General features: G+C 45.7%; 1 protein-coding gene across 2 annotated transcripts in view; it reads left to right on the top strand.

Annotated features, from left to right (window-relative positions):
• ADGRD1 (adhesion G protein-coupled receptor D1) overlaps positions 1 to 27420 on the top strand; it is a 292701-nt gene that overhangs the window by 29077 nt on the left and 236204 nt on the right. For both annotated transcript variants that reach the window (XM_080985113.1, XM_080985112.1), the window contains 6 exons: positions 1645 to 1709; positions 5543 to 5698; positions 10850 to 10909; positions 13015 to 13132; positions 14705 to 14815; positions 22638 to 22713. In XM_080985113.1, the coding sequence (XP_080841239.1) occupies positions 1645 to 1709; positions 5543 to 5698; positions 10850 to 10909; positions 13015 to 13132; positions 14705 to 14815; positions 22638 to 22713 (586 nt within the window). The remainder of the gene's footprint in view (positions 1 to 1644; positions 1710 to 5542; positions 5699 to 10849; positions 10910 to 13014; positions 13133 to 14704; positions 14816 to 22637; positions 22714 to 27420) is intronic.

The raw sequence follows: 27420 nt of genomic DNA, 5'->3' as shown, positions 1-27420 counted from the left end.
CATTATCTGCCGCAGGCTGCTTTTAAATGGAGATGTCGCCAGGTATTCAACCTGGGACCATCTGCATGCAAAGCATGCACTGTGGTTCTGAGCTATGTCCCCACCCCTTAGGAGATTATGTTTAAAAGTCTGTGCCAAGAAAATACTTCCTAGAACAGTTGGTTTGCCTGCGCAGGTATTTACAGATGACTTTTAATACTAGTCGATTCAACAAACAGAACTGGATCACCTACGTGTATCATTGCTTACATAATTCCCTCAAATACGACTCAATCCTTTTATTCTTCCTCCCCCCCCCCCGTTCTCTCCTCTCACAATCCCAACTCCTTTGAATTCCACACCCCAGGTTCACACACTGTTGTACTTTACACAGTGTGTTGTTCAGAAATAAAGAACGTGGGGAGGGGAACCCCCGTGCCTTTTCTTTTTAAAAAAATAAGGGTATGCAGAAGAGAATTTGCACCAGTGGAATGGGGGGAGGGGTTGGTGTCAGGAGCAGGAAGTGCTCCCTCCTTCGCCAGGCTTCCTCAAACTCGACCCTCCAGATGTTTTGAGACTACAGTTCCCATCATCCCTGAGCACTGGTCCTGCTAGCTAGGGATCATGGGAGTTGTAGGCCAAAAACATCTGGAGGGCCGAGGTTGAGGAAGCCTGCTCCTGAGGAACGAAGTGCATTGGTTGTGGAAAGCCAAATTAGGTGAGACCCCCCAACCACATGACACGTTGTCATGGAAGCTTTTTCTTGCAGTGTCAGGTTGGGGAAGTGGATCAGGACCACAACAGATGGGGAAATGCCTGAAGACCCCCTCCCCACTTCCCATAGGAAACTGCCTTAGTCAGACGCATGGTTCATCTCGCTCAACATTGTTTACACTCACTCACAGCTGATCTCCAGGACTCCAGACAAGGGATATTCTGGAGCTGCCATGGATTGAACCTGCAACCTTCTGCAAACAAGCCATATGCCCCAGGGAGACTTGCCTGGTGCTGTTGTTACACACCCTTAGGTGCCAAGCAAAAACATTCCTCTTCTCCCAGGCCTTTGGCTGATTAAACAATTGATGGCCTTTTAATTTTTTTGGGGGGGTATTGTTTTTGTTTGTTTCAATGGTATATATTTTTGTGTTTCTGAATTGTATACCACCCTGTGCTCCTCAGATGAAGGACAGGATAGAAACTTGATATATTATCAGAATAATAACTCTGTACCCCATCCACATTTGAATTGGAGACCCTGCAACTACCATTAAAGCTTTGAAAGCCACTATCGCAATGGCTCATTGTGTGAAGGACATCTTGTGTAGTTTGTCCCTGATTTACAAACTGCAGGGTGCAGGGAGCCAGTGTTATGTCTCAGCTAAAAGCGGGCCCCATTTGAAGAACTGAATGCAGAGGGCAGAGGAAGCTCTCTTGCAGATACCTGGGTAGCGAAGAAGCTCTGTTTGCACTGCCCATCTGTTTATTCTGCATGTTAAGGAGGGCAGGCAGGCAGGCAGCACTTTCAATCTGGGACAGTATTTGCAGGATTGTGTTAGGTTGTTTTGAGTTTTCTCTCCCCCACCCCCCGTTCAATCTTACATCAGGTACTGCAGCGATTTTAAGGCACAGGAGCAATTTATATCTAATATTTTCTTTCGTTTCTAGGTGACCAGTCTTTGTTTTCTTCAGCATCTCCGTGGGGATGGCAGGGAACTGCAACCCTTCCGATGGTAGGCACATTCCTGGATCTCTTTCCTCTGAGCTGCATATAGGAAAAGGGATTGACTGTTAAACCACTCTGGAAATTGTAGCTCTGGGAAGGGAACAGGGGACTCCTGACAACCACTACAAAGCTGCAGCTCCCAGGGTGTTTTGGGGGAAACCGTGGCTGTTCAAAGCGGTACGTATAGTGCAGATCAGGGCTGGCTCAAGATATTTTGGCACCTGAGGCAAACCACAAAATGGGGTCCTCCACCCCTGCCAGGAAAGAAGGGCAGCCCCTGCCATTTCCTCCCTAGGTGTGGACACAGACCAGCAGCATCTCCTATTTTTCAAGAGGTTTTTGGGGTGACGGGAGATCTGGCTTGCAAGAAGCGCACTGCAGCTGTCCCTGCTACTGTGGCAGCAGACTTTTTTAAAAATTTTTTTGTTAACATATAAAACACATACATATACATTTACACAATTACATAATACACGTACATAACACATTACTTAATTTTCATAACATAAAACATACCTACATTACTCTATATAATACCTACCTATACTATACATATCAACACACCTACCCCACACGGACACCCACCGAATGTCTTCCAGCTGTTCTTGTTACGCTACTTTATTTTTCCAACTAGCTTAAACACATTTCATTATTTCTTTAATCTCTTCTTCTATCTTAACTTTACTCTCCTTTCACTCCAGTCATTTTCTGGATTCACTCGATATCTGCAGCAGCCTTTTTGGAGGCCTCATCTGCAGCCTCTGTCACTTGTGCCGCCCGAGGCGACAACCTCACCCTGTCTCATGGGTGGGCTGGCCCAGGTGTAGATGAGGCTGAAGACTGCAAAGCGATTTCCTTTTCCTTTTTTCAGGTCGCTGCCTGTTGGATAGAATAGCTGAATAGGCAGTGACAGCAAGGTAGGAGGAGCAGCAGCAGAGGGACCCCTGCAGGACTATGGACCACAGCAAATGCCCAGCGATGCCAACCCATGATGCTGCCCCGGTTCATCTATCTATCTATCTATCTATCTATCTATCTATCTATCTATCTATCATCTATCATCTATCTATTAAACATTCAACACATATTTACACAGCAATTTACCATGTTACAATTTATGCATGTACACTACACATAAAAAAGAAAAAACAACAACAATGAAAAATAGAGAAGGAAAAAAAGAAAGAAAAGAAAGAATAAAGATAAGGAAGATAAAATAAACTTCGGATTGTTCTCAAAAAAATGAATCTCATTTGTTTTTCTTTTTACACAGTATCATGTTACTGTACTTTGTTTCCTTAATTTCCTTCAGAGAAAAATTCTTTAGTTTATTATCTATACATTACAAGAATCATTCAAGGTCTGCCAGGAGATTTTTGCTATCATAGTAGTTTTTCAAATATTCTTTAAATACTATCCATTCTGTATTCACCCTCTGCATTGAGTACCCTCTAACTCTTCCCATCATTCTTGCCAGTTGGATGTATTCTGTCATTTTTACCTGCCATTCTGACTTTGTAGGTGTACTTTTACTCTTCCAATTCATTGAGACCAGAATCCTGGCTGCAGATGTTGCGTACATAAAGAGTGGTCTTACTTCTTTCTTGATTTCAGTTGACATTATCTCTAATAAGAAGGCCTCTGGTTCATATTTTTGTTAAGTACATTCCAACAAAGAGGATTTGCTTCTTTTTTCCACTGCATCTGAGATTGATCTCTGTTCCATGGAGAACTTAGTCCAGCAACATGATATGATATATATATATATATATATATATATATATATATATATATATATATATGGGGAATAAAATAGTTGGAGGCAAAGTTTTCAGTTTATAACTCCCAGCACAAGTAAGTCTGTTGCTAGAGTGCTTTCCCTTCCATCAGAATTCGGCTTTCACCCCGCAAGTCTCAAAATGAACAAGACGAAAAACTAATGGGATTTTGATGCAGCTGTTATCAAGCATGTTTAGCCTGAATGGGAAGGAAAGCAATTTTCGCTCAGTATATGGGTGAAACGTGTCTGATGTGTGTTTTGTTTTGTTTTCCTTAAAAGCTTTCCCACTTACTGCTTGCTAGTTGTCAGGAATGTTTCACTGCGGTGAGCTGCAATTTAACAGGCTGAAATCCACGGTGAAAGATTCTTCTCGTTGTGCCGGCATGTGCTCAGACTAAATTCCACCACTGCTCCTCAAAACGTTTTGGAGGGTGTTTCTGTGGTGTGGCATGTAATGGATCATTTTTAGGGGGAAAGCCATGGTAGCTAAACGGGGCCTCCATACCCTGTGGTGGATCCCAGGGTTAGCCAACTTAACCTGCATGCACTACTTGTGAGTACCTGGAGACATCTGGCTGGTCACTCCTGGAAACTGATTGCTAGGCTGGGTAGACCATCATCCTTGACCATTAAGGCTCTATTCAGTTGCAGTCTTGCAGCATCATAAAGCAGTCTTGTTGTATACACAGCATACAGGTAGAATTACATTCAGGGGAGAAGCCATCACCTCTTCTATACCCCTACCAACTGAAGTCAACCATGCCTCTTTATACTAGCTGGCAATGGATCCATTAGGCAACGCCCCATGTCTCATGTTGCTTAGTCATCACATGCTGCTGAGTCAGCATTCCCAATTAGCACAGAGTGTTTAACTCCTTGATACCCACAACACTCCGACAGGCCACGTTGACTGGGCCTGATGGGAGCTGGAGGGCCACACACACAAACCACACGTTCTCCATCTTCCTTCTTGGCAAGCAAGGAGAGGAGCAATTTTACTTCTGTACAGTCATACCTCATGTTACGTCCGCTTCATGTTACATTCTTTCAGGATACGTCCCGCAGCGACCTGGAAGTACCAGAAAGGGTTACTTCCGGGTTTCGCTGCTCACACATGCACAAAATGATGCCATGTGCATGCGCAGAAGTGGTGAATCGCAACCCGCGCGTGTGTAGATTTGTCGCTGCAGGTTGCACTCTTTTCATGTTGTGAATGGGCCTCCGTAACGGATCCCGTTCGCAACCAGAGGTACCACTGTATAGTAAAATAGTTTCTGCACACACCATTCTCTGTCTTCCATCCAGGCAGGCAAGAATTTAATGGCACATTTCAGCCAGGCCCAAAACACTCAAGGGGGAGTGGCTTGTGGGGATGGGGTGTGGCTTGGGAAGAGTCTCAAGGGCCATATAGAGAGTCTCGGGAGGGCCACACATAGCTCTGAGTCTTCCCAACCCTGTTGTACAGTTGGGTTGTGAAGAGCCCCCACAGTAAAGATTAAGAGCTTCCACAGGATGAGAATGACAAGAATGGGGAAAGTTTAGGACATTGGGGGCTGGGACAGAGGGAAAAGGTCGTGATGAGGGAAGAGCAGGGAGAAAGTTGCAGCAGCAAAATGACCCATGAAAACATATTTCCATCATTTGTGTGTGTGTTTAACTTGGAAGCTTCCTTGAGAGCCCATTCAGGGGCCAAAAAGTGAAATGGAAAGTTTCTGAAATAAAACAAAATACCATATTTTTCTGTCTATAAGACGCCCCCTATTTTTTGTGAATCAGATTTAAGAAAATGGGGGGAGATGCCCTAGAGTATAAGATGCCCCCTAATTTTTGACATTATTTTTTAGGGAAAAAACCTAGTCTTATACATGGGAAAATACATTATTCTCTAAATATATCTCTTTAAGATTCCGATGTTAGAGTAGACATCCACCACTTCCAACCATTCTGGGTTGTAGCATTCAGAAGGTCTTATGTTGAACAAAAGCAACCATTCATTTCAGTGACCTAGGGAGATGAGGAGCAGAAAGTTCTAATACATGCTTTTTGTGTCACCCTTTTAGCTGTCCAGAAATGCATACCAGCCCATAATAATTAACCTTACAGAGGAGAGAGGAAACTTTCACCGGCCATATACCATGTTGGACTATTTAGGAAACATTTCCCGTGCCTTACCCGATGAGTCACTCACAGCAAATACGGCCTTCAACCTTACTGAGGTAAACTTTCTTCACTTCTTCAACTTAATGAGGTACTTTACCAATTGACTGAGGTGAATCTCCTTCACCTGTTAGTGAATTTATTGAAGTAAATTTCTTTGAACTCTCCATCTCTTTATTAAACGAATAAGGCCGTTTGTAAAGTTGGCCATAGGGACTGAGGCAGTGCCTGTACACTGAAAACAATGTTGTGGGGATAAAATGACAAGGTGGCAAGTACCTCAAACTTGTTTGACCAATGTACCCCTTATTTGCAAGTATTTCCCTCTAATATAATTAGTTTGTGCTTCATTTTTATGGATGTATGCATTTTGGTGCACATGGTTTGGGTGGAGAACAAACTTTGGAGAAGAGCACATAAAGAGAGCTAAATTTAGTTTAGAAGTACACCTAAAGATAACCATGTTCCGTATTGGTTTGAGAAGTGCGAACCAGGTAGTATCTTGCTAAAAGGCAAACAAAATTGAGTTTCTCTCCCCTGCCCATCTTTACTCACAGGCCATTTAGCACTTCCTACAGCTCAGAGAGAATTTGTGCTGACTTCCCTGGATTTTTCTGCCCCAGACCCATTATGTAGCTGAGCTAAAGGGCTTCTGCGCTCCCTCTTTGCTTTGTGCACCATGGGCAGCAATGCCTGGAGGATTTTGAGCTTGACAGAGTCGAGAAGTTGCTCTCTGCTAACAAAACTCTGGCACTGATTTCAGCAGCGGGCGGATTATTCCCCTTTTAGCGCTGCTGGCTGGAGCTCTGGCTGTGACAGTAATCAGCTGTGATTTTGACAGCGATTGTCCTGCTAAACCCGTGCGTAGCAGAGACACAGATTGTTTGCTCAGACAAAAAGGAAAATAAAATGACTATTAGTCCCCCAATTTCCATTTTTTTTGGTCTACATATTGAATTGTATTCTCATATAGCTGCAGTGGATGTAATATTATTCATGTGATTGAGCTTTGAATCCTGAATTGCAGAGGATTGGACTAGATGACCCTTGGGGTCTTTCTAACCCTAGACTTCCGTGTTCTGTGTCTTTAGCCACTGTGTGGGATGGGGAGGAAAAGCCAGATTGTGACATAGGAGGAGGGGTGCACTCCGCGGTGACCCAGAAGTAATGGAACGCATTACTTCCAGGTTTCACCACTTGTGCATGCACTCAAAATGACGTCATGTGCATGCACGGAAGCAGCGAATTGCGACCCACGTACGCGCAGTCACAGGTTGCATTCGCTTCAGGATGAGAACGGGGCTCCGGAACAGATCCTGTTCACATCCTGAGGTACCACTGTACTTTTATTTATTACTTGCTCACTTCACAACATCAATAGGCCATTTGATTGTAAAAAAAATAGACTCTTAAGTGGTTTACAAAACCAAAGAGGATTAAAACATTCATGTTATCAAGACAAAACAGAAACATATATTAAAAAGTGTTCAAAACTAATTAAAATCAACAGCCAGCTCAAAACACATGTCAATTTCTAAATGTCAGGAATGCCAGGATATTTTTAACAAAAATTATATGTTGTTTTGCAGTAAAAACCTCAAAGTGGTTTACAAGAAAATAAAAGAGAACATTAAAATTATCGATAAAAAACAGGTTTGCCTAAATACAAATATTTTAAGCAGTGGAAAAGTACTGATACAGGTGTCTGCCTGATGTCAACAGGCAGGGAGTTCCAAAGTGCTGCACTAAAATATTGATTTCCTAACAGTTCCTAACTAACCTCACTTGAGTCCCATAGGAACTGGGGTAGGGTGCCTGAAATTCTCAGTGGGAAGGATAAGCTACTGTCGAGGTGGGGAATCTGTTTGCGCCTTTGGGCTACATTCCCTCTGTACCGTAGGGTGATTTTTGAACAGATAGAGAAGCCTGGTGGGCTACATTTGACACCCAGGCCTGAAGCTCCTCACCCCAATCTGGTTTATCTGTATCCCTGCTTGGGAGCATGTTCCACTGAACTGAATGGGACTTAAGGAGCAGTCTTTTGCATGTCTGCTTGGAAGCAAGTCCTACTGTGTCCCATGGGGTTTACTCTGAAGTAGGTGTGCATGTGAATGCAGTTCCACTGTATTTACTGGGCCTTGCTCCCAGGCAAGTTTACAAAGGATTGCAGGTTATATCCTTTAATCACAGAGATTCGACGTACACTTTTGCACAAATGGTGTATTACACCATTAAAACCCTAAAAGTCCTTAAAAACTACAGTATTTTTCCATGTATAAGACGGCCCCTATTTTTTGGGACTGCAATTAATTTTTTTTTTGGGGGGGGGGAATTCCCCAGAGTTGTTGAGCTTCTCTTTTTTGGGGGGGAGGGAGGTCACTGCTGCCAATCACTCTACAGCCTGCCCACCACTGCAAATCACATGCATTGCTGTGGCCACCAATCGTCTGCACGCTCACCGCCAAAAGACCACCTGCACACTCAATGCAACATAGCTGATTGCATGCACGCCTTGATGCTGCCGTAAATAGCCCACCCAATTGCCGAAGCCACGGCCAATCAGCAGCAGGCCTTGCCGCAGCAACCAATTACACACCCAATCGCTGCTGACAATCTTCTGCTGGCTGCTGCCACCAATCGCCCGTCCCCCCCACTGCTATCCATGTATAAGATGACCCGTAATTTTTGCCTATTATTTCTAAGGAAAAAATATTGTCTTATACATGGAAAAATACAGTAATCACATAAAGTGTTTATATGCATATGTGGTGGGACTGCCCTTTGGTTACTGTATTTTTTTGGTGAGGTGGAGCATTAAATACTTTTGCAGGAAACAAAATCTATATTTGTTATCTCCTTGTAATACTGTTTAAAAAATGACAACAGCTCTGGTACAAGAACACATAAAATCTTTATTGAAAACTTGCTGCTGGCTGCAGACATTGTTAATGCAAAACACTTACAGCAACAGACCCTCTCTTAATCCTACACATATGTGCTGAGAAGTAATACCTATTGCGTTCTATGGAGTGCACTCCCAGGAATTAAGCATACATTTGGGATGCGGGTGGCGCTGTGGGTTAAACCACAGAACCTAGGGCTTGCCGATCAGAAGGTCGGTGGTTCGAATCCCCGCGACGGGGTGAGCTCCCGTTGCTTGGTCCCTGCTCCTGCCAACCTAGCAGTTCGAAAGCACAAAGTGCAAGTAGATAAATAGGTACTGCTCCGGCGGGAAGGTAAATGGCGTTTCTGTGCACTGCTCTGGTTCGCCAGAAGCGGCTTAGTCATGCTGGCCACATGACCCGAAAGCTGTACGCCGGCCTCCTCGGCCAATAAAGCGAGATGAGCACCGCAACCCCAGAGTTGGTCACAACTGGACCTAATGGTCAGGGGTCCTTTACCCTTTACCTTTACCTTTGCAGCCCTTAGAGTAGGTTAGGGACAGAGGAAGCTGCCTTAGATTGAGACAGATTAATTGGTCCATTTAGCTCAGTACTGCCTACACTGACTGGCAGCCGCTCTCCAGGATCTGAGACAGGGAACAGCCCTAACTGGAGATGCTAGGGCTTGAACCTGGGACCTTCGGCATGCAAAGCATTTGTAACAAAAACAGGAATTCCAAAAAGGAATTGGAAGTGGGAAAAGAAGAGGCAGTACCTCCCTTACCTTTCCCGCCCTTACCTGGCCACAGTGATCCATGCGATGGTCACCTCCAGGCTTGAGTACTGTAATTCGCTCTACGCAGGGCTGCCCTTGAAACTGTCCCAGAAACTCCAGCAGATGCAGAATGCTGCAGTGAGGCTCCTCACGGGGTCTCTGCCATGGGAGCATATTCACCCAGTGCGTTTCCAGCTGCACTGGCTCCCACTGGAGTATCAGGTCAGGTTTAAGGTGCTGGTTTTGACCTTTAAAGCCCTTTGTGTCTTAGGGCCCTTGTACTTATGGGACCTCCTCTCCTGGTATGCCCTGCAGAGGACCTTAAGGTCCAGGAATAATCATAGTTTAGAGGTCCCGGGCCCTAAGGAAGTCAGACTATCCTCCACCAGGGCCAGGGCCTTCTCAGTGATGGCTCCGACCTGGTGGAATGCTCTGTCCCATGAGACCAGGGCCCTGCAGGATTTAACTTCCTTCCACAGGGCTTGTAAGACAGAACTATTCCGCCTGGCTTTCAATTTGAACCTGGCTTGATCTTTTGTTCCCATTCCTTCTCTCACCCTCCCCTTTTTGTGAAGATTGCCCGCTCTGGGATCCCACAACTGGTTCTCCCCTGGTCTCCTCGCTGGCCCAAGTGGGACTAATTTAGCTAGCTAGCCCTAGTGATCATCTAATGTTTATTGGATGGATTTCCCCCCCTAAATTGATTTTTGATTTTATTGTTATTTACGCTTTATACCATATTTTATGCTGTTTTTTTTGTAGCATCAATTGTTTTAAATTTGTTGTTAGCCACCCTGAGCCCGGTTTCCTGAATCGGGAAGGGCAGGGTATAAATAAAATTTTATTATTATTATTAAATATTGAATCTCTGAATTTCCTTGGAGAGATACCAGTGGTGTCCAAAACATGTTGAACCATCACCTTTGTCTGCTACTCTGCTTTCCCCCCTCCAACTTCTAGTCGAAGACACCTGCTCTACCGCTGAGCTACAGCTAATGAAAACGTGTTCTGCAGTGGAAATGTATAAACCAACTGAATTAATGCAGCGTTGAAATGGGAGAAGGAAACTGTGATAAACCGTTGCAGAGATGGGTCCCTTTCGTCTTCTATTGAAACAATTTCTGTAGATACCCCCTGTTCTAAAGATTCCGTCTGGCAACTGATATTCACTCACACACAAGAATATATATATATTCTACAAGCATTTCCCCTCTGCTGCCTTAACCCCTCCAAGGTTTAGTCAGTTTCAAACGTTTTGCTTTTGTACATTGGTTTTAATATCTTGAGCAGGGGGATAAATGGATGCTAATGTAATTGGAGTTTCATTGTCCTGTTAGTGTCCATAAATACCCTTCTGCTTTAAAATATTATTGTACAATATTTAATGAACACAAGTGGTTTTCTGTGACATGCATGGATTTGTGTCTATTATTTTAGAGTGAATATGCACCTGGGGTGCCCTGACTCAAATGCTATTTCCTGGGGGTTGGAGGAGATGGAGGCAGAGGGTTTTGATATTGTAACGAAATGACCTGGGGTTTATTTGTTTGCAGGTCTTCTTTAAAACTGTGGAAGGTGTGCTTGCATTTCACGGCTGGAATGAAATGTCACAGGTAATGCCTTGCTACACATGAACTGCAAGCCTGCAACCAACTTGCCACTTTTCTTCCCCTAATATATATATATTTTAACTGTGATGTGGTAAAAGGGAAGGGATGCTTCATTTGCTCCCCTGTCCACACATTTCTTCTCCAAACTGCCTCTCCCATTCTGCTTTTTCCTTTGTCCATGGGATTTGGACTATGTGCTTAGTGTTGCAGTTGATATGAAACTTTGCTTGCTGGTGTTTGATCTGTGATGGCCCATGCACACTAGGGGCAGATGGACTAGTCTATTTCTGATCCAAGGGTGCCAACTTGAATAAAATATTTTTTTTTTGGGGGGGGGGGGTCTCAGGTAAGCCCTGTTGGCATGCAGAGGGTCGCAGCCATCCTGCTGCGAAGACCCATTAAAGACCCAACGGCCTCTGCTCTGATGTAAATCAGCGACCCAGGCTTCAAAGCCAGGTCACACTATATCAGCCGAGCGAACTGCGCACACAAACTGCGCACGCAGAATAGGCGTGAGGCTTGTGGAAACATACTACAACTACGGATTTATTAATCATAAATCAGGACAAAGAAACATGTCGTCTCTCTGTCTTCGCAGAGAGACAGAGAGAAGCAAAAGCTATACACACAACAGAAGTTCCCAGCAAGCTGTGCTGGTATGTAAACAGACATGTGACATGTAACAATCCCATGTCTGCTCCTTAAGGTGGAATGGAAATTCTCAACAAGCCCCACCCCGCATAACCGATCACATGATGTAACACACACACACACACACACACACACACACATGCACACAATTTGAATGGCAACTCCCATCATTGGGGGCTCAAATATTGTGGGGGGCGGGGCGGTGAAGGGTGTCAGTTCAGAAAGTATCGATCTAATGTGTGGAGATCTTTCCTATTCTGATTAATACAAGAGGATTCTAGAAGCTACTAGAAGCTTCTCTGTGTGAGAGAAGCAGGCAGAAGCTTCATGATTGTTTGGGTTATACCTTCTGGGAAGCTGGTTTGAACTAGTTCTCTTATCTCTTTCAATTAAGGTCATGCTGGCTGTAAATATAGGTCAGTAGGAGCCTGGGTTTTACTTTCTTTCTCTTTCAATCTCTCTTCCTTCTGGTGTGCTCTTCTGTACATAGTATGCTTACTGTTTAGTCTTGTTATACGTTTATAAGTTTTGTAAGTGCTGCAACTAGATTTTTTATGGACTGTGCAATCCTGAATGTATTGGATTTGTCACCATTAAGCTACATTTGCCTTCAGCACAAGTAAATCTCTGCTGGAAGAAATATGGCCTCTGGTGTATTTTTGGAAACCTTGCTACATGTCTAAGTTTTTCCTCCACACGTATGATCTTGGCCCCTAGAAGTTGATTCCTATGTTCTGATCCGTATCTTTTTTTAATTAGTTAATTCACGAATTAGGCTTAAATCATCACCATCATCACTAAACATTCCAAACCCTGAATTGAATTGGGGGTGGATCCAGGGTGGGTGGTCCCTAGGTGGTCCTGGATCAGATTGGCCCAATCAGGTGCCAGGGTCCTAGCATGGGAGTGCCAGAGGGGTTGCGAACCCAGTCACGGATTTTTGAGGGGGCACTAAGCATGCACCCCCATGCAGGTGCCCCTAGCCTGGCCTGGCCCAGTACTCCTCCCCTGGCACCAGAGGAACCAACACTTGGAGGAGCACCTGGATGGGCCATGCTGGTTTGCCCCTGCCAAGTGCCGCATCAACTGGCCTGGCTGCTACCTGTGTGGATGGGCAGGTGGCGTAGCGCAGCCCTGCTTGGCTCTGATGCAGTGTGGGGTCACTCTGGCAGTGTTGGCGGTGAGCACTGGGGTCCCACTGTGGGCTCCTTCACCCTCTGTGCCCTCATTCCCCAGTACATGCACCCCTCCATTGCATGCATGCCAGCACTGGGCACTGTGAGCTCATGCAACGCTGCTGCCAGGGGCACCAGATCAGCACCCCAGATTATGGTAGGCTATGTGCAGCCCTATCTTCAACAAGGAGTTCTTGCTCTCTCAGTCCCACATTCGACATAAGGTTCCCTTTGCTCCTCCACACAATCATAATCGTGGCTCTTTTTTGGTTTGCTTCTCAGACTGTACCCATTGCTCAAGACTTAGTTGACACAATTGACAGTGTGATGCTTCATGTGGGCCGCAATCTTGGAGGAAGCCCATCAGCCATAACAGTCGAAGGCACATCATCCGTGGCAGGTGAGGCTTATCTGGCACACGCACAGACACCTGTTCTGAAACCAGAATCTGGATAATTGCAATATGACATGTCTGTGTCTGCAGCTTCTCACTTGGTGACAAGGAACAGGAAGACTTCCTCCCCTCTTTTAATCAGGGCTGGGGGGGGGGGGAGAGAGACTGCATCCATCACAAAAGAGTTTATACAGTGGATTGGAGGGAAGGAAGAATATTAACCAATGCCTTTTGATTCGGTTGCAGGTCTCCAAAAGTGGCTTTCTAATGATTCTATGTTTCACATGGGTTATTGCAGTGATTAGTTGGTGGCCTACATACATTGGTCCACACTATTTTAGACCCATGCTTAAAAACATCCTAGGCTAAGGCAGCTCCCATTCTGCCACCATGGAAAAACTAGTTTCTAGCACACACATCTTTCTTGGATGGGGTAGCTGTGTGGGATGTTATATTATTGCCTCCGGGAAGGGCTGGTGCACAGACCTCTAGTATTACATGAGACAACACTAGAACTCAGGGGACATGTAATGAAATTATGTACTGGATGATTCAGGAAGGACAAAAGAAGCTACAGTGGTACCTCAGGTTGAGAACTTAATTCGTTCCGGAGGTCCGTTCTTAACCTGAAACTGTTCTTAACCTGAGGAACTACTTTAGCTAATGGGGCCTCCTGCCACCACCGCATGATTTCTGTTGTGTGTCAAGACCCCGTAGCCACCCCCTCGTTGAGAAATAACACACACAAGGACACGGATATTAGGTTAATGTTATTGGGCAAATTTTGGCCACAACTTTATTGATTACAGAATGTGAGCACTATTGGCTTAGGCATTGAAGGACCAACTATATCTGACTCCTGCCTGATGTGGAGGAAGTCTGGTAAGGGTAAACCACCGGAAGGGGGAGCCCTGTCAATGCATACCAACTCGAGCTCCCCCTGGTGTTCCTGTCGGGGTCGTGTCATGGCCCTAGCCCCTGACCTGGGCTTTGGACAAGATCAACACCCCCAGATTCCTTTAACGGAATACCCTTAAGCTTGGAGGGGCAGGTGATGGCCACACCTCCCCTCCCCCATCACAAGGTCAAACAATGCCTAACCGCAACCCTAACAAAGTTGTGATGATTGCTACGAGGTAGGCGAAAACCACATGGCCAGTGCCAATTTGCCAAGTGGAAAAATTCTTACCAGGCCCCTCAACGGTGACCAACCGAGGTCCATAGCAAGGCCAGTGCCTAAAACCTGCAAAATAGGGAGGGAGGGCGGGTGATTGAGGAAGCGAGCCAAAGAGGAAGCCCTCCGGCTCACGCCTCTGCTTAAATGGTCCCGGCCATGCCCCCCTGGCCAGTGGATTGGCTGGCCGGGCTCTGACATGGCCGGAACCCCCCAGGCAATGGGGGAATAAGTCCCCTACCCCCAGAAGGGGGTGGGTGGCCATGCGGTCCACCGCAACTCCTCCCCACGGGGAAGTGGAGTGGATTTTTCATCCTGAAGCAAAGTTCTTAACCTGAGATACTATTTGTGTCGCCCCCCTCCCCCTTATCATTGTTTTTGAATGTGCTTGCATCATTACACAGATTACTCTTTGGTCAAGATGCCTCCCCTACACCTGAGCGTGCCCCACTACCGTTTCCCATTGGAAGGGCAGAGTTATATTTCTATCCCTGGAGAAGCATTTCAGAACAAAGGTAAGATCTACTGCTTTATGAAGGATTTATGACGGGGAAGGGTTATCATTCTCCGTTAATTGAATGTGCAAACTGCCTACTGCAGTGATGAGTTCTGCAATCTTCTAACCCAGAGAAGCTGAGGTTTCCCTCCAGGTGCTGTTGGAACACAGCTCTCATTGCTCCTGACCGGTAGCCATGCTAGCTGGGGGAGACGGGAGGTGCAATAGACAACTGCACAGTTTCTATCTGTAGAAATGGGCAAAAGAAGAAAATGGTTAAGAGAGAATGCTGTGCTTTGTCAGGGAGATGCAGAATTTTAAGCTTACTCTGGTTTTACATGCTATTATTGAGGTCCAGCTGGCACCAGAATCAATGGGAAAGAGACCCATCAGTTACCCATCCCTGTCCTACTAAGCGTGTTTGCGATTGTAGGCTTCCAGTGCAACCCTACCCATGCATTTTTACTTGGAATAAAACCCCCACTGTGTTCTCTTGGGCTGACTCCTAGGCAGGTGTGTGTCAGGGATTCCTGCTCCCTCAGCCTCCCTTGTCTGCACTGCAAGTGCCCATGCCTGCATTTCTTTAAACTTTTTGTTGCCATCGGAATGCTTCAAAACTTCGTAGTAATTTTATTTATCTGTTTATTGGAGTATTTGTACCCCGCTCTTCAACCCCAAAGGCTCTCTGAGCAGCTTATATACACAGACAGTCCTTGCCTGCAGGCGTACAATCTTAGAAGAACACGATACAAAAGGGTAAAAGCACAGGGAGGGAAGAGGAAATAAAAATGAAAAGGCAGACACCAATTTCTAAACAGTTGTTCCTATAATGACCAGATGGCACAGTTCAGGGGTGCAAGCAGGGGTGTAAGAAGGGGGGGTGGAGGGGGCGGTCCTCCCCGGGTGCCACTTTGGGTGTGTGTGTGACAAGATGGCCCCTGCCTCCCCCCAACTGTAGAGCGGCCGAGGGCGCACGCAGGCCATATGGGCGCCACTCGAACAGTGTTCTTATGGGCTGCCGCTCTCTCGCACCGTCCATATGGGCGTCCATACAGGGTGCCTCTCGCACGGTGACCGTATGGGCTTGTGCGGCAGCCTGTACAGCCACCGTACGCGAGTGGCAGCCTGTATGGAGTGCTGCTGTATTCTGCCTTGGTCAGACCCCACCTGGAGTATTGTGTCCAGTCCTGGGTGCCACAATGTAATAAAGATATTGACAAGCTGGAATGTGTGCAGAGGAGGGCAACCAAGATGATAAAGGGTCTGGAATGCAAGCCTTACGAGGAATGGCTGAGGGAGCTAGGTATGTTTAGCCTGGAGAAGAGGAGATGTGAAGGCCATCTTCAAATATCTAAAGGCTGTCACATGGAGGATGGAGCAAGCTTGTTTTCTCCTGCTCCGGAGGGTAGGATGGAAACCAGTGGATTCAAGTTATGGGGAAGGAGATTCCAACTAAACATCAGGAAGAACTTGCTAACAGTAAGAGCTGTTTGACAGTAGAACAGACTGTCTCAAGAGGTGATGGACTCTCCTTCATTGGAGATTTTTAAAGCATCAGTTGGATGGCCATCTGTCCTGTATGAGCTAGATGAGATTCCTGCATTGCAGGGGGTTGGACTAGATGACCTTTGGGTTTTCTTCCTACTCTACAATTCTATGATTCTATTCTCACTGACAAATGATCCCCAGCTGGCCATTCACTATCCAACTGGCTGGAACCTCTAGCCAATCAGACTGAAATTTACTTGACCCATTCCTCACCTGCTAAACTTTAAAGTAGGTTCTTTGCTCTGCTGGAACTGTCACCTAGCAACCGCGGCCAAAAAGGTTTGTAATGCTATAACCATGCGGGGCCTTGTGGCAGTCACAGAGGTCATGAACACCAACCACACACACACAGCGCATGCAATAAAACTGCAGCCTTAATCATGCTTCTCTGCACTTGTTAAGTTGGAGGTGAGAGATGCACGCAGGAAGACTGAGATGCAGATAGGTATTTAGGAGGGAGGCAAGAACATCAAGCCAAACTTCGGTTAGTCCTTGAGCCAAAAACAATAAAGGCATCTTGACTCTCCTCTCTAGTTCCTGCCGGATTCAAAGGGCTTCCACATGTTGGTCGTAAAGGGGAAAGTACAGTGGTGCCTCGCAAGACGAAATTAATTCGTTCCGCAAGTCTCTTCGTCTTGCGGGTTTTTCGTCTTGCGATGCACGGTTTCCCATAGGAATGCATTGAAAATCAATTAATGCGTTCCTAGGGAAACCGCCTTCAGACCCGGTCCGGGGACAGTCTGTCCCCGGACCTCTTCTGAAGGCTGGGGGGGGGGGAATAAGGGCTTTTCTTCCCACCCCCAGCATTTTAAAAAACCCCGGGACAGCGGAGGACTTCTCCGCTGTCCGGGCAATCTTAAAATGCTGGCGGGCGGCATTTTAAAATCGCCCCGGGACAGCGGAGGACTTCTCCGCTATCCGGGGCGATTTAAAAGCCCCTGGGAAGGCAGGCAGGGGGGACAAAGACTTTTGCCCCCCGCCAGCCTTCAGAAGGTGTTCCCGCCCCCCGCCCCGCTTCGGAGCACCGGGAGAAGCGATCTCCCCGCAGCCCCTTGCTTCAAAAGAGGTCCGGGGGCAGCGGGAAGCGCTTCCCGCTGTCCCCGGACCTGGGGCTGCGGGGAGAAGATCGCTTCTCCCCGCCGCCCCTTGCTTCAAAAGAGGTCGGGGGCAGCGCGAAGCGCCCGCTGTCCCCGGACCTCTTTTGAAGCAAGGGGCGATGGGGAGAAGCGATCTCCCCGCAGCCCCTTGCTTCAAAAGAGGTCGGGGGCAGCGGGAAGCGCTTCCCGCTGTCCCCGGACCTGGGGCTGCGGGGAGAAGATCGCTTCTCCCCGCCGCCCCTTGCTTCAAAAGAGGTCCGGGGACAGCGGGAAGCGCTTCCCGCTGTCCCCGGACCTGGGGCTGCGGGGAGAAGATCGCTTCTCCCCGCCGCCCCTTGCTTCAAAAGAGAAGACCCGCAGTTCCCGGGGCAAGCTTCGTTTTGCGAAGCAAGCCCATAGGGAAATTCGTCTTGCGAGGCAACTCGAAAACGAAAAAACCTTTCGTTTTGCGAGTTTTTCGTCTCGCGAGGCGTTCGTCTTGCGGGGCACCACTGTACTCCGAAGAGAGTAATTCAAAGAACACAGAATAGTGTTCATTTTTTTTTAAAAAAAAAGCTTTTAGAGGCCAGAAATTTGCACACAATTTCCATAAATACCAGATGCAAAACCCAGAAAGGAAGCAAATGTACCAAACACGACCCAAACACCCATTTATGAATCTGGAGATCAAGTGCCAGAAGGATCAGGCAGAGGCAAAAACCAAAACCCAGAACCAGAATGTTACCCACTGCTATAAATTACTTTAAGTTCAAGACTTCTCGTCTTACATTTACAAGTGCCGCGGGTTTAAGGATCCCAAGCAACATGTCACTGAAGCACCCAGTTGTATTTTATGATTTCTGTCCCAATACTCTTTAAAGGAGCACCAACACCCCATAACCCTACTCAAGTCAATCGGCACCACGTTCTATCAACGTGTGACTGGGCACCGCCCTTCACGTTGCACATTCCAAGTGGCTTCACCTGCTGACATCCAACTATTTATTTATTTAAAGATCTATAAACCACACTTTCATATAAAAATATTGCAAGGCATTATGTGTAATATTAAAAAGTACAATGCTGTGGTGAAAACAATAAAGGCATCAAACACATCTGCAAAAGCTGTTGGGCGGAGAATCCCAGGTTCAAAAGGAGTGCATCCTGAATAAAGCAGTTTTCCAAAGAAATCTGAAAGCGATCAGAGATGACTCCTTCCAAGCAAAGCCGGGATTTGCCACACTTGGTAAACTCTGACTGAATGTCAGCTGAATGAGGAACTTCAAACAGTGCCCCATCAGAAGACCTTGGCGATCAAGGTCCAAAGTTGTTTAGGGCTTTGCGAATTTAACACAAAGACCTGAACCTGGCCTGGTAGCAAATTGGTGATGGAGGCAGCTCTTTCAGCGGCAGAGTTCAATGGGGACAGCAATCCATTCCTTTGAGAAGAAGAAGAAGAGGAGGAGGAGGAGGAGGAGGAGGAGGAGGAGGAGGAGGAGGAGGAGGAGTTTGGATTTGATATCCCGCTTTATCACTAACCTAGGTAAAGGTAAAGGGACCCCTGACCATTAGGTCCAGTCGTGGCCAATTCTGGGGTTGCGCCGCTCATCTCGCTTTATTGGCCGAGGGAGCTGGCGTACAGCTTCCGCGTCATGTGGCCAGCATGACTAAGCCACTTCTGGCGAAACCAGAGCAGCGCACGGAAACGCTGTTTACCTTCCTGCCAGAGCAGTACCTATTTATCTACTTGCACTTTGATGTGCTTTTGAACTGCTAGGTTGGCAAGAGCAGGGACCAAGCAACAGGAGCTCACCCCATCGCGGGGATTTGAACCGCCGACCTTCTGATCAGCAAGTCCTAGGCTCTGTGGTTTAACCCACAGCACCACCCACGTCCCTTATCACTACCCTAGGGAGTCTCAAAGCGGCCAACAATCTCCTTTCCCTTCCTCCCCCACAACAAACACTCTGTGAGGTAAGTGAGGCTGAGAGACTTCAGAGAAGTGTGACTAACCCAAGGTCACCCAGCAGCTGCATGTGGAGGAGCGGGGAAGCGAACCCGGTTCACCAGATTACGAGTCCACTGCTCTTAACCACTATACCACACTGGAAGTCCGGATGCTGCATTCTGCAGCTTCCAGACCAGATACAACGGCAGCCCCACCTAAAGCATGTTACAGCAATCAAGGCTATGCAATACAGAGTGAATGTGTGCAGGGAAAGGGGGAGCCTTTGTGTGTACAGCTGTATGCTCAAAAACTTCCATATGGTCTAGAATTCTGTGCAATCAGCTCCCTGCATGCAGATGTTTTTGTTGCATGTGTGGACTCAGTTTGTGCAATATCAGAGATAGGGCTAGTCTTTGCAGCCCTGCTTCTGGTTCATATGTTGATACAGGACATGAACAGCTCGCCCCTCACCCATGATCTTTTCTAGTAACCACCTTTACAACATCAAAATCCTCTGCTGCATACTCTTTTGTCACTCATCTAATCTAGGCGTTGCCATCTAGTCTTTAGCCAGCAATGTCTGAGCATCAGCATATTTCCTACAACTTCACATTATTTCATCTGAATCACATGCAGCTAAGGCTGTTCATTGTTAGCAGTCATATCTGCACTGCACAGTCAAATTGTGTTGGTTCCTTGCCGCAGAAACAAAGCAGCAAAAAGAAGTTTGGAAGTACCTTAAGATAGATTTATTGAGCCACAATAGGTCTTAATAAGGAACCATGAGACTCTTGGTTGTTTAAACTAGTTCCGCAGCTGTTCTTTCTCTCCGTGGAATTCTAGGAACCACAGTTCTGTGGGATAGATTAGAGACTGTCACCTAATCATATTTCTGAGGATTTTTGGGAGGAGGTGGATGCGAAGTCATGGCTTCTAAAGTGGCTTGTATAAAACAGATGCAACTTTGCAGGGTAGAATGTGCATTTTAAAATCTATTTATGAAGGATTGTTTGAACTGCTCTTTGCATTGTGGTTCTCCAGATGACCTGTTTACGGAGCGTTTGTCTTGATTTGATTGCACAACACTTACGTAGAGGTTAGACTCTATCCAGCCTCTATCAAGCATTCATTTTGATTCATTTGCAGGGAGGTTATATGACCATGAGCATTCATTCTGATTTGCTTGTACACTGTTTATACACCTTCGCCTTAATTATTCATTCTTTGCATACACTTTGGTGCATTTCCCTGTTGCTTTCCTACATGCAAAAAGTCTGCTTTTTTGTTTTAAATAAAAATGCATTTGTTGCAGCAGAATGATAGGAGGTCCGTATTAAGGGATGTAAACCTGGATCGAGGAATATAATAGCATCACTCCATTCTGTCTTGGTCAGACCTCACCTGAAATACTGTGTCCAGTTCTGGGTACTACAGTTTAAGAAGGATCTGGATGGTCTGGAAGATATGCAGAGGAGGGTGACCAAGGTGATCAAGGGTCTGGAAACCAAGCCTTAAGAGGATCGGTTGAGGAAGTTTAGCCTGGTAAAGAGGAAATGGAGAGAAGATTTGATAGCCATCTTCAAATACAGTGGTACCTTGGTTTAAGAACAGCTTAGTTCATGAACAACTTGGATTAAGAATGCTGCAAACCTGGAAATAGGTGTTTTGGTTTGTGAACTTTGCCTTGGATGCAGAACATGTTCCGCTTCCTGTTGAGTGTGTTCCATTTGTAAATTGAGTCCCCTGCTGCTATGGGAAAGCATGCCTTGGTTTACAAATGCTTCGGTTTAAAAACGGACTTTCGCAATGGATTAAGTTCATAAACAGGGCCGTCTTACCCATAGGCGCTAGGGGTGCAGGGCACCTGGGTGCTGGGCTCTCAGGGGCGCCAGGCCAAGAGTCTGGGGCCTGAGAGTTGAGTCTGGGGAAGAGCCCGCCCATTGGCCGGAGCGCTGTGACTGGCTCTTCTGCTGCAGGTGGCTCTGCGTGCGAGTTCGGGGGCGACCGAGCCAGCAAGACGCTGAGGTGGCTGGCTGGCTCTGCCCTCCTGCGCGCCTGGGACTGGGCAATGAGGGGAGGAGCCAGGCAGATCTTTGCACCCCAGCACTGCATATGCTTAAGACAGCCCTGTTCATAAAATAAGGTACCACTGTATGTAAAAGGTTGTCACACGGAAGATGGAGCATGCTTGTTTCTGCTGCTCCACAGGGCAGGGCCGGAACCAATGGCTTCAAATTACATTAAAGGAGATTCCAATTAAATATTAAGAAGAATGGTGTAAGCTGTTTGACAGCGGAACAGACTTCATTCAGAAGGTAGTGGATTCTCCTTCCTTTTAAAGCAGAAGCTGGATGGCCATCTGTCATGTATGATCTAATTGAGATTCTGGCCTCGAAGGGGGTTGGACTAGATGACCCTTGAGGTCCCTTCCAACTCTACAATTCTGTGATCCTGAAGTTGCTTCCAACCCCAAAGTTAATCATACTCAGAGTAGTTCCTGTGAAATTAATGGAACTGATCAACTTAAGTCCATCAATCTGAATGGGTCTACTATAAGTAGAGCTTGGTTGGGCACACATCCCAGAGCACTTCAATTGGGCAAACCTGAATTTCTGGTATTCACATGAATCCTTTCCACAAAATGCTTAGCCACTCATTTTGCCTTTGAGTTCGAAGCCATTTGAAGGAGGTTTTACTAGAGACAATATTTATATACCGTATTTTTTGCACTATAAGACTCACCTTTTCCCTCCTAAAAAGTAAGGGGAAATGTGTGTGCGTCTTATGGAGCGAATGCAGGCTGCGCAGCTATCCCAGAAGCCAGAACAGCAAGAGGGATTGCTGCTTTCGCTGCACAGCGATCCCTCTTGTTGTTCTGGCTTCTGAGATTCAGAATATTTTTTTTCTTGTTTTCCTCCTCCAAAAACTAGGTGCGTCTTGTGGTCTGGTGCGTCTTATAGAGCAAAAAGTACGGTAATTTAGCTGTTTAGCTTCATTACATTATGAAGGTGGTGAGAAGTCTACACTGTCCTGTGTTGATATTCCTTTTCTAAAACTGTGTGTGTGTGTCGGGAGGTGAGGAGGAGTGTTCCTTCTTCCTTTAAGTGAATGGTTGGAATCCCCATAAAAGTAGAAGTGGGGAATGATGGAAGAGGTGACGTTGCCAATTTACAATGTGGCTTTAAATTGGCTTTCCCACCCTCCACTTTTTGCTCAAGCTGCAACACTGGCATGTAATAAACATCCTGTCCCTTTCCCTCTCTCTACAGCTTGGATAACCATTGTGGGACTTCTCTACCATACCATGCACCAGTTCTTTGGAAGTATCAGACCAATAGAAACAAAGTAAGTTCCTTATTAAAAAAAAAAAAGGCAAGTTGATTGTGCATAACGAATAGTACTAATATTACAAGTGGGACCCTGGTAGGAATGGGTGTGTCTGTCAATCTTGGTTTTCATTTATCCTGGCATATTTCCATATCAGTTTGAGATTATTATTTTTTGGGGGAAAGTCCTCATGAGAATTCACCAGCATTTTAGTGCAAATTTCTCTTGAAATACAAATTTGTGCAAAGCAGTTTCCCCTAATATAATGTATGATTTGTAGGTTGTTTTCGCTAAAATGTGAGCCTAGCATATGCATGTTTTTGTACACATTGCTTGTTTTCGTAGGCCTTACTTGGCTAAATTGTAAAATTCGTGTGGATTTTGAAAGATGGCTGGTTTTGGTTCTCATCTGGCTTCGTAGAGGGTGAATCATCTTCTGCTGGATCTAGACACATTAAAATAAACATTACAGGGAAACATGTTATAAAGCTCATAATGGAAAATCACACTGGTAAAGAAACAAACTACAGCGCCATGTGGTGTCGCATGTTTATAACACAGTTATAATGATATAATTGAGTGTAGCTGAGTCCTGGGTTTCACGCTACGTTGGATTGTAGCATAACTGGAAATTTCAGTGCCTGCATTTGCCGGTTGCTTTCAGCTCATGCGATCTGCATTGTGTTTTCCTGTGCAACCTATTTGTGTCTGGGTCTTGCGCTGGGTTGGACTTTTAAGGCTGACTGTGGATCACCTACAAGCAGAATTGTATCGTGATTCAAGTGGATTTTGTGCAACGCCTAGATAATTTGTCTTCTGAAGTGTCTAACAAATGCAAACAAACTCAGATAATTCCCACTGGGTATGCCCAGTAGCTCTTTGGACCCTTGCCTAGATAAATCATATGTATTGGCCATCACCTCCCTGTACCACAAGTTTAATGTTCACTTCTCCTTTTGTAAAGATCGTACCTTGTTCGCACTTCAAACAGCATGACAGACTAATACTAACATCGCCAGTGAAGTATAGCGTTCTTCCACCTCCTCCACCTTTCCCATACGCACTTGGCTAATTTTTACACCACTAAAGCAGATAAAGCACTCGGATCCATTTACTTTCTGCATTGCACCAGTGACATGTCCCGTAGATTAAAACAAAGGGAACTAAGAGCAATATACCATTCAAAAAGACAGCCCAGCTCTGACCTGAGAATTTCCCAAGCCAATTCAAGACAATTATATATATATAAGCATAGTCTAAATGCATTAACTCAGGTAATTACTGCTGAAAGAAATGGATGCCGGGAGTGGCAGCCCCAACCCCCTTTCCCTCATACCATAGCAAGGTTGGGTGGGGAAGGGACCTAGCTCAGAGGCAGAGCAGTACGTTTCTGAGCACAATTCAAAGTGTTGGTGCTGACCTTTAAAGCCCTAAACGGCCTTGGTCCTGTATACCTGAAGGAGCGTCTCCACCACCATCGTTCTGCCCGGACACTGAGGTCCAATGCTGAGGGCCTTCTGGAGGTTCCCTCACTGCGAGAAGCCAACTTACAGGGAAGCAGGCAGAGGGTCTTCTCGGTAGTGGCACCCGCCCTATGGAACGCCCTCCCAGCAGATGTCAAAGAGAAGAACAACTACCAGACTTTTAGAATACATCTGAAGGCAGCCCTGTTTAGGGAAGCTTTTAATGTTTGATGAATTATTGTATTTTAATATTCTGTTGGAAGCCGCCCAGAGTGGCTGGGGAAACCCAGCCAGACGGGAGGGGTAATAATAATAATAATAATAATAATAATAATAATAATAATAATTTATTATTATTGCATGCAGAAGGTCCCAGCTTCACTCCCTGGCATCACCAGGCAGGGCTGGGAGGGACTTCTTGGCTGAAACAGTGCTGAGGAAGATGGGCAATTGGGTTTGCCTTAGTATAAGGCAGCTTCCTGTTTCCCCAAAGTTCTGGATGCCTATTTTAAAACTTGAATAATGGGAGTATATTTGGGGAGGTATCATGTCTCATTGGCAGAGTGAACCTCCCTTTAAAACAGGGATGGAGAACATATGTGCCTGCAGAGGCATAACAGATCACTCTGCAGGTGTGGGGATTCAACCGCCATCATCCCTGACGATTGGCTATGCTGGCTTGGGTGGCTAGCAGCTGGATTTCAATAACATCTGGGAAACACAGGTTTCCCATCCATGGTGGTGGGGCACAGGTCCCCCCGGAAGCAGGTGATGTAAAAGATCCTGGACAGCTCAGGGTACTAGGCTAGATGAACAGACGTGATTTAAATGTATAGTGTGCATGCAATCTATCCCTTCCCAAAGATCCCTGGGAACTGTAGTACAAGAGAAGGTGAAGAAATTAGAAAAGAATGTACTACAGCACTAACAAAATAGGATTTGTATTTTGTACATACTGGACTTGGTGATCAACTGAAAAGCTACTTTTTAATATCTAATTTTTGAGAAGTAGTTTCTAGTAAATAACTTTGCAATTGTTACTATACGGTCTATTATATGAGCCCAGCCTTGGCTGGGGAGGGCGGGGTATAAATAAAAATTATTATTATTATTATTATTATTATTATTATTACATGTATGTGTTTTTTTTCAATTGGATTTGTGTAATATAGGCATTCTGGTGGTTTTGGCTGCTTTTCTGAGCCACAGGGGGATGCGGGTGGTGCTGTGGGTTAAACCACAGAGCCTAGGACTTGCTGATCAGAAGGTCGGAGGTTTGAATCCCCGCGATGGGGTGAGCTCCGGTTGCTCGGTCCCTGCTCTTGCCAACCTAGCAGTTCAAAAGCATGTCAAAGTGCAAGTAGATAAATAGGTACCACTCTGGCGGGGAGGTAAATGGTGTTTCCGTGCGCTGCTCTGGTTCGCCAGAAGTGGCTTAGTCATGCTGGCCACATGACCCGGAAGCTGTACGCTGGCTCCCTCGGCTAATAAAGCGAGATGAGTGGTGCAACCCCAGAGTCGGCCACGACTGGACCTAATGGTCAGGGGTACCTTTACCTGAGCCACAAATGAGAGCTCAGTGCAGGGTGGGGACCAAAGGCAGACAAACCACCTATTTTGGGACTAAGTGGAAGCAAATGTTAGCTGCAAGACAATTAAGACATCAGCAGAGGTTATGGCGGATGGAGGCAGAGGATGGGGCACTTATAGCTCAGCACAGCAAGAATGCTGACCAGGAGCCTGTAGAGAAGTTACCATACTCTTCAGTTGGGTGGCTAACTGGGTTGTGTGAAGCAATCATCCTCAGGGAAGTGCAATATTTCTTACTGTGATACCAAATCCCAAGAGGCCATAATTTATGGGCCATTAGCTGTATAAGATATATTATCTCGATAATTTGTTCTGGCAAATGGGGCTGGAATGTTTTACTTCCCACAGACAGAGAAAAAGAGTGGGAGGCCAGAGGCTCCACACACACAACTATTTCTCGTTAGGGATTTAAGAAGACGCTGATCACCATTTTGCCCTGAATTCACCACACGCAGCACTGTTTCCATTCAGCCAATATTTGGCTTCCGAGAAAAAACAACAGCCTTCGTCTTGCTGTCCGCTATGGTGGAACGTTATGTGGTTGGTAATGGAATTAACTACATTACCATCACGTTCTTTCACACCAGTCACTTCATTGCAAAGGAAATGTCTTGCAAATCTGAAAACAGAATATCATCAATTGCGTGTTGTTGTGTATTGTTTGCAGACTGAAAACACCATGAGCGGCAAATCCAGATTGTTATTTTATGGGTTGATCTCTGTTCTGGACATAGGATGAATGAGAAAAAATCATCAATTTCTCCTCCCATTTCTGTTTCCTTTGGAATTCTCTGACTTCCTTACTGGTTGTATACTTAAGCAAATCCCATCTCTTAAAATCTGGATGGCACCTCAGTTCTTTGGAGAAAATAGTAATTCCAGGAATGCTAGCTTGGCCTTACTTCCCCCATTGCTTGGTGAATCAAAGTCCAGCTAGCTGAGGAATGCTTGCAAATCATCAGTCATCTTTCTCCTTGCTTGCACTGATGCACAATTTTGTGTGTGTGTTTATACTGTTTATTTATGCCCCTAATGAGGATTTTTACAATCTCATTTTCTTTTCAAGGTTCTTCCTTTCCGCTCAGGGTTAGCCAAGGCAGTGCCCTCCATATGCTGTGGACCACAACTATCAGCCCCCTCCGGCATAAGCCAATAGTCAGGGATTATGGGAGTTGTAGTCCATCAACATCTGGAAGGCACCAAGCTGGCTACCCCTGATTTAAGTCTTTAGGGCTGCAATCCTATGCACCCTTACCTGGCTGTAAATCCCAATGAACACAAAGTAAATACATGTTTACTTTGCATGTGCAGTGTGTCTCAGAATTGTGCTCCCTCACCAGTAGCTGATATCTCCTGTGTTATCTAATGCATTACTAGTAATGATATGTAGGCTGCATTTTAAATTGCATTTTAACCTGTATTTTAAATTGTTTTTTTCTTTTTCTTTTTTTCTCATTATGTTTTTATTGAAATTTTATTGGTGTTAGCCACCCTGAGCCCAGCTCTGGCCAGGGAGGAGGGCGGGGTATAAATAAAATTATTATTATTATTATTATTATTATTAAAATATATGCTTGCACATGCTAACACCCTTAGATGCTTTTCTCAGTTTCAGTGTGCTGCTTTTGTCCTCTCTTAGCAGAAGTTCTTAAAAATACTGTATTTTAACAGT

The sequence above is a fragment of the Podarcis pityusensis genome (genome assembly GCF_964106645.2).
Source record: "Podarcis pityusensis genome assembly, chromosome: 16".
Lineage (NCBI taxonomy): Eukaryota > Metazoa > Chordata > Lepidosauria > Squamata > Lacertidae > Podarcis > Podarcis pityusensis.
The sequence above is the reverse complement of the archived record's forward strand: the minus strand, read 5'-3'. Positions and strand labels throughout refer to the sequence as shown.